At 42.1% G+C, this 11,452-nt stretch overlaps 1 protein-coding gene across 8 annotated transcripts in view; it reads right to left on the bottom strand.

The window, feature by feature from the left end:
• Positions 1 to 7,458: 7,458 nt before the first annotated feature.
• The window catches only part of MBNL3 (muscleblind like splicing regulator 3), a 96,914-nt gene continuing 92,920 nt past the window's right edge, over positions 7,459 to 11,452 (bottom strand). For 6 of the 8 annotated variants that reach the window (XR_014898280.1, XM_085325498.1, XM_085325497.1 and 3 more), the window contains 2 exons: positions 10,432 to 10,505; positions 7,459 to 7,858 (listed from right to left, as the gene is read on the bottom strand). Coding sequence is in view for 6 of the 8 variants with exons in the window: in XM_085325498.1 (XP_085181624.1) it covers positions 10,449 to 10,505 (57 nt within the window). In the remaining 2 variants the exon portion in view is untranslated. The remainder of the gene's footprint in view (positions 7,859 to 10,431; positions 10,506 to 11,452) is intronic. The other 2 variants (XR_014898281.1, XM_085325500.1) reach the window with 1 other exon arrangement.

Here is an 11,452-nt window from a genome sequence, read left to right as displayed (position 1 = left end):
AACCATGAGTAAGCTTTTTACCTGTTTTTTTTTTTTTTTTTTTTTTTTTTTTTTAATTTTAGTGATTGCCTAAAATACAATTCTCTATTTATAATAAAAGAACAGTGATCTATTGTCAGGTGAAATAATAACGGGTGTGGGGAGTTCTGTTTCATTTTCATGATTTAAAACGAAAATATAATTAAAATAAAGCTAATTGGAAAGAAAAAAAAATCCCATAATCCAATCTAAGAATGGTCTTATCATCCCCTCATCTGCTAGGATACAAAAGCCATGGCAACAAAATCATTTGGCTTCCACCACTATCAAATAGCATCTGTGTACAGTAATAAAGAACTGGAACCTTGTAATTCGGTGTCAGGTAATTCTCTCTGTTGTGTGTTTGGAAAAATAACTTCATTTTATTTAATAGTTGTGTTATTTTTGCATGTTTAAATATCTCATTTGAGAGGCATACAGAGTTATTTTTGATGATAGAGGATGACAGTAAAGATCACTAGCAAAGATTTTAGCAGTGGTGTCATGAACKTATCCCAATGAAAAGAAGTCCTACCAGCTACGATTCATTTCACATAGTGCAAAATATTTTTCTCTCGTAATCCTACAGATGAGAATGAGCTTGATTATAAAACGTGATTACAGCAAAGGGAAGCATTAACAGCACGGGGGCTAGAACTAGCTAATTATTTAATATTAAATATTATTCTAACGCTCAAGAAAGAGGCAACATCTGATTTTTCCCCCCCCTCTGCTTTAACGACCGAAGGACAAGTTGTCCTTTAGGTGGATCTAAGCAGCCCCAGGGAGACCACGGGGACCACCTGATGCTATGGCTCTGATTCAGCAGCCCCCCAGTCTTGCTCCACAGGAAAATCCTTGCTGAGTGGAGGAGCTCRCTGGCATTGCGAAGAGTCAGGGATCACTGGGACACCAGCAGCAGCGGCCGAGGAGGGGATCTCGCACTCTGCGGTGGCCCAGTGGCCCCTGTCCCTGGAGCGGGTAGGAAAGGGATTCAGCACCAGTGCGCACCACCATCCCCCAGTACTGCTCTGGGGGGTTCAACTCAATGCCTGGAGGGTCTGGGACCAGCCTCGCAGCAAAACCAGCCACCTTTTTTTGAAGCAAATCTGGTGGCTTGAGTTTTGCAAAAAAATACTCATTCCAATCAAAGATAAATAGGCCAACATAGACCCTTCAGCTTCTCCAAAATCCACGMAGCAATGCAGAGCCCTGGCAGTACAAGCAACGGCAAGAGGGGGAAGAGAACCAAGAGAGCCCCGTGACCCACGGCTGCTGGGAACTTGCAGCCTGCTGCAGGGGAAGGATGTTTAACACCGCTAATCTGTTTTCTGTTACAGTTAACATASCACTTGGGGAAGCAAACAGCTTGCAGCAGACAGGAGGACTATCAGCCCTGATGATAGCATCTCCCAGTGCAGAGAGGGCACAGGGCACTGCTAGCACTTAGCCATGGGTTGTTTCACACTACGCAAGGGGCACCCTCGCACCACCTCCCTGTGGTCTGCTCATCCTGAAAAATCAGCGGAGGTTGGGCTGGACAGGGAAGGTGCAGCTGGGTCCTCCTGGAAATGGCAGTTCTCGCTGTTAAACCACSATTGATCACAGTGAGAGAGAAAACGGAGCCACGCAACCCTCAGCCAGCCAGTAGCCTTGTTTTCCCCCAGAAGATGCTTGGTGAGCACTGTCCTTACRGGATCCAGCTGCTGCCAGCTGTGGTGCAGGCAGGGAGGGCACAGCTGCATGCTCTTTTGATGACAGTCAACAGGAAGAAAACAAGTTCTTCCCCCAAAGCAAGCCAGGCTGACAGAAAACCACCAGCCTGGCTGTGCACGCATCTTGGGCAGAGAGCAGAAAGGACAGGGACAAAACACCCCAGCCTCCTGCTCTGAGATCAACCACTGCTTTCCCATGTGCGCCCACTCTGCTTCCACACCCCGGCTTGCTCCAGAACAGCTGGAAATGCTCAGGCCACAGCTGGAACTGCAGGAAATTTGAGGAGGTTGTGAAAGAGACCGTAACRCTGAATATATAGCAGGCTTCTTCATCTTCCCTTCTAAAAAGCAAGCTAGGAGCATCCTCCTCATCCTCCAAAGCCAGCTGGAAACCCAGCTCACTCTTGGAGGAGGAGGAGCAGCAGCAGAGTTGCCTCAAGGTAAGGAAAGGCAGGCTTGTCCCTTGCTCCTGCCCGTGTTAACCCCAAGCAGAAGCCCCAGATTTGGCCATGATCAGCCTTCACTGCCGCGCGTCCAAATCCAACCAACAGCTCCGCCTGAGCAGGCGGCGCAACTCAGCAACACTGATGGAGCAAAACCTGCCGCTCTTTCAGATGGGCATCAGGGCTGTTGTAGAGCAGGAGATAACTACCCCGAGACAGCGTGAAACAACGCCCGTCCTTCCATTGCTCATCAGTCACTTCAATTTGGGTTGCCTCAAAAGAGTAGGGGGAAGGGGRAAAAAAAAAAAAGCCTGAGCAAGTGGCAACAGCTCAATTCCCCCTCAAATTCAGAACGCTTGTTGCAATAACGATCATCTATAGCAGATAAACACTTCCAGCCAGAAACAGGACTAGGTGTTAGGAAAAAYGTGTGTATACCACCCGTGACATCTTGGTCCTAAAAGGATTCGCAGAGAACATAACTTATCAAAAACGTGATCTAGGGTATGTTTAGAAATGTAGGCTGATTAAAAAAAGGTAATTCAAATCTTTGCTAGTGACCTTACTAATTAATTAAGCACTGTTTCCCATTTCTCCGTGCTGCAGGTTGGAGCTGACCTGTTATCAGTCTGCTGTATAATAAGCTATGGCAAACTACAAAGCTTTTACAACAGCAAAGCAACATCATGCTTTCAGATAAGTTTTATAGCAAAAAACTCCTCCTTTTCAAAGCCTTAGTAATACCTATCTCTTTTACAAACTTTTCCTGTATTATTACAGACTTTTTATATTCAAAATAAGTTCCAAGGATTTCTTTCGTGGACTATGTACATAAGTGCAAAAAAGGTGTGTCTCACACATTCGTACACTAACTGAATCAGTTTAACTGCAGCATATTTGTATCTTCAACACTGTTAAGGGGTCATTCCACAATATTTTTTCTTATGTACAGTTTTTGCTAATATAAATTAGTATTAAAATAGTCATATGTTTAATTATTTAGCCCTGATCGTAACATAATTATGAGTGTGTTCAATTTCAGGAAAAAAAAATTGCAAGCAGAGCTACAGTTCTGAAACGGATTAATTCTGAATTCCCACAAGGCGAAGGGACATGAAATGAAAGAAAGACCAGTCACTATGTCGTAAATACAGGCTGCCGTGTTTTCAAAATACTGTGGAATAACCCTTGCCACACAACAATTTCTACAAGCTATAAAACCTGACTCTAAATCCATGTGTTGTAAACTTCTTGACTGAAAAAGTGACATAAAGACACAAATTCAGCGTTCACATGGGACTTTGGGATTTTAAAAATATTCAATCATATCTTTATCTGACAGTATCGAACTGTACCTTTAACAAGCTCATACTGTTACACATCACTTTTAATTTACATGTGAAAATTTCACAAATAATGTATACAAAGGTAGCCATGTTGTAGTTTTGTTGCCATAGCAACAACAACTTAATATAATTAGTTAACAATGAATCTATCATTGTAGGAGTTACATACAAAGTTAATTTTGTTCTTAAACTGTAAACTATACAAACTAGTTATGGACTGTATTCTATACCTTACCATGCTTCAGTGTTGGTTTAGAATATAACTAAATGGGTTGAGTACATGTATTAAAAATTTTAAACTTTCTCTAACTCTCCTTCAAAATTAAATTCATTAGTTACTAAAGATATCAAAAAAGCAATAATGAAGACCTTAAAAACTAATGGTAAAGAAATGAAAATATATGGCATGAACTGATGCGTTGTAGCCTAGTAACAATGTGTTGTAGCTATATTTACATTTGGATTAGGCTATCAACTATTTTTTTTTTTAAGTTATTACAGTCTTTAACATACAGTATATAATCTAAGGCCTTCAACAGGCACATGGTAAAATCAGGTCAATATCAAACTAAATCCATTCAACAGGAATGGGAGATTAGATTTTCCTCATAAATTTCACCTTTTTCAATTTTCATGTATGTGAAATGTACAAGGGATAAAAAAAGAACCAAACGGGGACTCCAGTTTCTCGAGGGCTCCGTGCACTAGCGCGTCCTACAGCTACTCTACGGCATCAGCAAGGCGTCTGCAAGGAGGAGCACGCCTCTCAGCAGACACCCGCGCGTGCCGACGCGCCCGGGCGCACCGGCGAGGGGCACGCGGCGGCCGCCGCGGCGCTCGGGGGGCTCTGCGCGGCTCCGGCCGCCCGCCCGCCGCGGGGAGCCCGCGCGGGAACGCCCGAGCTCACGCTCACGGCAGAGAGCAAAGTGCGCCAGAGCGTTCAGGAACGGGGCCGGCGGGGCTGCCCGGGGAGGTAAGGATTCCTAGAACATCACGATGCAAAAATACAAAGTCAAAAATCATCAGCTAGAAATCTCCAACTAAAAAACATGGTTGATTGTGAAATCAGGTTCCAAATTACTAAAAACACTGTATTTAACAAAAATAATCTTAATAGTTTTATGAATCCATTTTATTTTAAATCCCTCTTTTATTGTCTGCTTATGTTACAGTTTAGTAGTAGTATTTCTTATTGAAACTACTAACAACCTTTTTTCGTGAAAATGATCAATCTCAGCTTTCATTTTCCCTCTGCATGACCCGTTTTATCCAAGTTTCAGCATTTCTTGCATATTGTTTGCATAAGGCTGAGAGAAATGGACAAAGAGAAATAACTTTGGATAAATAAAAAATATAGGTTCATGGAAAGTGGGAAGCTTATAAAAATGTCACTAAAATTATAYTGATTTAAACAAACTTACATACATCTCTTGTCAAATAAAGGATGATATTCATGCTTTTATGACATTTGTTTAGAGTCACTAACTAGCTCGGTGACTTTGTAATAGTCTATTTAGGAAATTTATAGTCTGGCGACTGATTTTTTTTCTTTCTTGAACAAAGAAAATTAGAGCAAGTCATTGCACAACTAGTTTAAATAGTGCTACCTCAAAATGGCATTTTTGCCGAGATTGTTTTGAATTTGGTGAAGTTTAGTGCTTCAAGCTTTTCTTTCCTTAAACTCATTTACAAATTAACTCTAAATTTGCCAGCAATATAAAAACCGTTGTGGCACCTAATATAACTACCCTGAACATCCCTCATTGGACCTCTTTAATAAAAAATAATCCTTAAATGCTTTTTTTTTTCAGTGCTTTAAATGTGACATGAAAACAGCTGTATTCTAGGTTTACATTCTATGCACATCTATGCCAGATGTTTAAGTAGATAAATAAAATAGGAGGTTACATCAAAGTGTCAAGATATACAAAAATCCATTTAGCACTGAAAAAGTTCCAACCTCCYTTAACTCATAAAGCCATACAAGCTTGAATGCATCCTTTCTGGCTTAAGAAGATCAGCTCTGTTCTTTGTTGAGGCACTGGCACAGGTTGTGCAAAACCCATTTTGATACACAAATAATTTCAAACAGGAAGTACTCAAATCCACTTTTTCCACTAACAATGTTATGGTTTTGGGAAACAGAAACTCAGTGGTTAAAAGAACAGGTATGCAGTAGCCAATATAAATGAGAGTCACTGATTTCAGGCAACAACTGTCTGCTTCTGAACGCTGATGGCTGGGAAACATCTATGGACGCAAGCAACTGTCAAAACGTGAAGTTCATAAATGAGTGTTGCGGGGGTATTTTCCCTCTCTGAATTTGGTTCAAAGCCTTCTGAAATGAATAGAAAGATTTCTACCAGCTCAAGGCTTTTCTGAACTCTTCCAAGGTTCTTGCTTATGAGGAAATCTCCACAGCAGATGGTCACAGCCTGGGCTGGGGCACACCACTTGTGCCTTGCAGGCTCCTCTATCGCCTGTGGCCCATATAAACGCATATCTACCAGTGCATCTGTACTCACACTGCAGGAGAGGGGGCAAGGAAATTCTCTAACCAAAGCCTAGGACATGATCCAGTTGTCAGAACTTGGCACCCCACAGGACCACGATGAGCTCAGGGTGCAGACCCTCCGGACACCAGGAACTTGCCTCTTGTTTCTTTTTAATAATGATTCTCTTTCTCCAAGCAGTTCATGCTTCTCTGGAGTTCACAGATTTATGGGAGCAAATCCACCTCTTCCATAATGCCAGTGATATTATAGAGCTACGATAGGGATGAATTTGGTGCGTCCTCAAATCAAATTCATTGTGTAGCCAGGCTGTTCAGCAACGCAGCATAATGACAGGCTGTGCTGTCCAGGATGCACAGGCTGGAAATCATTTCATTCATGCACACGAAAAGGAGGTGTTGAGAACTAGCCCTTGTTGTGTGACAAACATTGCTCTTGATCAAGTAGAAGATGCCAAAATACATCCACTGACCTACAAGAACTCCATTAAAAAGAATATCCATGTACGGTAGAAAGCTTAAGCTTAGACTTCTTGTGTTTGCTTGTTACTGGTATGCTTGCTCTAAAGGGCCAGAGGTCTTGGGAAATATCACCAACTTAAGGAAAATGGTGAGTAAATAATTGGTGCATGCTGATGAAATGTCAAGATGAGCCACTTAAGATTTCAAGCTGAAATGCTGCAGCATGCCCAGTGGAGACAAGCCCACCTGCACACTATCACCCAGCTTGGGCAAAGTCATGATTATGGGTCTAATCCAGCTATAAGTTTTGTAGCTAACAGTTGGTGTTTGTTCCTCTCCAATGCAAATGCATCTTTGCCCAAATGAAGCTGTCTCACTTACCCATCTATTTTTTTTGACTGCACCACAAGAATAGCAAGAAAGATTGTGCGCCATTTGCAGCTGAGAATGCACTTCAATGTACAACAGAACTGCAGAAATTCCTTGATGCTTTCCACAATCTGAGCAAATCCTTCCTGTCACCTTACTTTTCACTGAGTGCAGGTTGTGTTTTTGTTTTCTATATTTCCAGAATCAGCTCACTGTATTTAAAAAAGTACCCCGAACTGGACTAAAATGACAACTGTCCTTTCCTGTCATTTGTACTAACTTTTGGAGACTCTATCTGAAGGCAAATTTTACATGATAAAAGGAGCATTTAACACAAGCAACTGTAGCTGACATTAACAGCAAAATCTAGAAAAGGGCAGAACATTCTTGTGTCGCGTTTTTCAAGCACATAATTCCTGTTTCCCACAATAACATTTTTAGTAAAAAACCAAACAAAATCCCATAAAACCTACAGTATATGAAAACTTAAGACATAACAATAATGAAAAAATGGTATTGAGTATACTTGATAATGATGTACACTTTAAAACAAATCAATAGACTATGATGTAAACAAAACAGTAAGATAACACTTTAAAAACAAGACAAACATTTATCCATCGATAGTATACAGTAAACCAACAGTCCGCTGTGCAGATGCACTTATCAGGATGGTAGTCATAAAATGATTAAGTGTGTTAAAGTAATGTGTTATAAAAGTCTATTATAATTTTCTACTTGTATATCTCATATAACAGAGCGCTGTTTGTTAATTGTTTCTATAGTGCTTTTTTTTTTCTTTTTTCTTTCTTTTTTTTTGACATTCCCATTGATCAGTTTTTGGTTAACATGTAGGCTGCAACAGGCTTACTGTAGAGGTGGTGGAGAACGATAGAGGGAAGAGGGGGTATATACAGAAAGGCCATGCGCAGCTTCCCACCAAGAAGTCCTGGTGCTCCATGATTTTACTGTTCAGAATTTCAATATGGTCTGCTGGAGGGGAAAGAAAAAACAACAAGAAAGAARGAGTAAGAATTTGGAGAAAATATTTTTTTAAATGAAAGCCATTCTAATAAGATACAGACGTATCTTCACTGCATTGCCCAAGACGTTTCCTTTATGTTGCAGACAGTCAACATTTTATTTCCTTATTCTTCTGACTTAGGGCRAAATTGCTAATAACACACTTGGCATTCTCTTTAATCTACAGTTACAGCTCTCCCTTTTCAGTGCATTTAACACTGATGAAACAAATTGTGAAACAGGAAGGCTGGCAACTAATAGTCTCACTTTGGAGGCAAGATGGCAGCTGGAGAGCGACTAATGAGAGGGATGAAGGAATCCCTAACCACTGTCAGCACCTGTTTCCCTCAACAAGAGCCACAGATATTCACTTTAAAACACTATCCTAAGGAGCCAAGAGCCAAAGGCAAATCAGGCCCAGAGATGAGGTACGGACACAGAAACCCTGTGCTCAGGTGACCCCCTTCTGGGGGCAAATCATCTCTCTTGGCATTGCTTCTGAAAATCCTCCTCTGAAGGTGACAATGGTCTTGGTGCCRGAAGAGCTAGGCTAGCCAGCACTTTGCCAACCACAGGGGGAAAAAAACCGTATGTCAGAGCTAAAAGTGCTTTTATAACCAAACTCCCACTCACGGCTGCTTTGGAAATTTGCCCTCCAGCACTGCAGAATGCTGACCTAGGCCCTTATCTGGCAAAACACTTCAGCATATGCACAAATTCACAYGCTCAGGTGGTAGCGGGATTTGACGTGTGCCTGAGAGATTTGCTGGCCTTCAGTTTATACACTGACACTGAGGGGTAACAACCCAGGACTRGGATCTGAGCACAAAGGCTCCTGCAAGGATATGATCACCGATGGGTCTGAGAGCACTGGGGAAGCTGGAAGAAAAAGCCCCTTTCTGCCAGTCTGTGTAGGCGGCTTATGTCCTGCAGCTGCGAGGTGTTGAGAGGATGAGTGCTTCTGGCACAGCGGTGGGTCACGCACACGGTTAGTGTTTCCTTGCAAAGAACAGGCTCATTGTCCGATACAGATGCTCTCCATGCCCAGTAGCCTGAGCCCCAAGAAATCCCATCAAATTCAGAATGTTGGCCCTACTTGTTTCGAGCAAGAGTTTTTCCTTTCTTAACAGCACTGCTGATGCTTTATTTGGACAGACTGTGCTGTGATCCCTGCTTGCAGAAGAAACAGTTCCATGGAATTTCCTCGCCTCGTCTGAAATCACTGCTAACTACTGACATGCATAAAAGTGAAGAGAATTAAGAAAATATGAAGTTTCCTGAAATAAATGCTGAAAACAATGTCAAAGAGTTCAAGAACGAGGTTCTTTCAATGCAAATGATCCCCTCTCGGGTGGAACAGACTGGTTTGCATATGGTATGGAAATAGTTTAACATGTCAGTTGTCATGTCTGGTGTTTAGGAGAGTAGTAGGCAGTATAATGCAGAACATTTTTACTAACAGGGATAGCGCAGTGTTCCCCCYATACCAACAGGGATATATGGCCACAGTTGGTAGGTCAATAAATACAGGACAATTTATTTAGGTCARGCGAGATAAGAGGCACCACTAACACGAGTAACTTCTGTCTATTGCTAAAGACATAATTAGAGAACTGCCTGCCAAATTTATTTCCAGTATTTAAGTACTTGCCTGTAATCCGTGACTTAAGAGAGACAGGGAATGCATATTTGTGTATATTAAATGGCCTGCACTGGGAAAATCCGGTRACCTCTTGCTTAGTGAGTTGAACTGTTCTTTAGCCTCTTGGGGGTAAAAATACAGCAATGAACTGAAACTCCCAAGGGATTTTGTCTTGTGAATATCAGCTAACATTTACTAACAAAAGAACAGAAAAATGACAGCGCTGCTCAGGCTATAAAACTATATTGTATAAATCAAAGAAAAGGACAAACTCCTCCACTATTCCCATTCAGAGAAATTCAGCAACCTAGGGAAGCCCAGGTTCTGTGGGGCGAAGGGTATGTTGTCTGCAGCACTCTTCCTGCTCTTAACGGCATACACAGACCTCTGCGGAAAACTGCTACAAGCCCCCACCGCATCTAAAACAGCAGGCTGAAACCAAGCCAGCCCTGCTRAGGTGCAGCAGCTGATGATGACCCAGTCCTGCTTACTCCAGGAAAGGAAATATGCCACCCACAGCCTTTTCACCTGACTCTTGTTACAAGAACAGTCTCTAGCATCAATAGCACAAATCCCTGAGGCATGGAAAGGCAGCTGGAGCTGCCTAGAGCCAGGGTAGCTGTAATACAACTGTCAGACTGAGGGGGGATGCAAGAAGAGAGGCTTTGAACATCTTAAAACAGGTATTTTAGACACAAGGTCACATTATGTGCTGTAAGCCTTGGGGCTGGTCCATACTTCTGCTGCACCTGCTGAATTTCGGTTAACTTGGGAGGGAGCAGAGCTGAGCCCCAGAGGGCTGCGGAGCCAGTCCCTCTGCCCAAACAACCGCCTTCAGAGGCTACAGTGCCCTTGTGTAAAGTGATCGACCGTAAAAAAATAACATTGAAAAGGAACTTACTGTTCTATCGGGAACTTCTACATCTGTGAAACAAACATGCTGCTACTCAGTTCATCTACTGATAACTGGGATATCTACAGCAAAAAAAACAGAGAACACAACACATTAAAACATTGTCTTGAGCTCATTCCGTCTTCAGTTTCAGGTTAGTAAGTACATCAGTGACTTAGAAAACAGGATCCATTCCCAAGATGTGTCTATTTTGCCAAACATTAAGTACAATGTGGTTGCATTGCAACTAATGCCTTGTGGAGTATGTGGCGATTGTACTGGGAGTTTAACTCCACAGACAGTATATAAGACAGAGAAATGCCCTGCAACTAGCTGGCTCTTTAAAGAGTAAGGAGCATAGCTTTGCCAGGACTCGTACAGCCATAGAGTACCACTGCACAGCTTTCTTCTCGTGACCGATACAAGTAYGAGTAGGACCTCGTCTCCCTGAAAATAACAACAAGCACGGAGAGAGAATAGCAATAACTACTGCAAGCAGTAAAGCACTGCCTAGGACTTACGCAGGCAAAACTTCTACTGAAATCCTTTCGACCTTGGGCTAGCTCATCCTACAGCCTGAGAAGTTCCTGACATTCAGCATTGCTAACAGTGTCCTATAGAATAAAATGATACCCGTTTTTCTTTGCAATCACTCTGAATTTGAGAGCATGACAAAGAACTAAATAAAAATGCAAAAATAGTATCGAGGGAAGAGAAAAGTCCTTCTGCCTGAAAATTCCCTGGTCTAATCAGAAAAAAGTTGTGGCACATCAAATTATCAGGAAGCATCACCAGGACAGATTGTGCATATACAGTTCAGGACTGGTGCGGAAGCAGCCATCACAACTCAGTATCTTCAGAGGAAAGTTTTGGAGAGAATTATGGCTAGGCAAACATGCATGAAATCCTTTACACTTAAGGCAGTGCTACAAAAGCACATACTGCACATCCAGAGTAATTTCTGTAGGGATGGGTGATGTTTCTGGTATCAATAAGCTCGAATCTTCATGGTCTCACACTTGCCCCCCCC

The sequence above is a fragment of the Rhea americana genome, unplaced genomic scaffold (genome assembly GCF_003343005.1).
Source record: "Rhea americana isolate MKP2758 unplaced genomic scaffold, rheAme1 scaffold_98, whole genome shotgun sequence".
Lineage (NCBI taxonomy): Eukaryota > Metazoa > Chordata > Aves > Rheiformes > Rheidae > Rhea > Rhea americana.
This window is presented reverse-complemented; position numbering and strand designations above follow the sequence as displayed.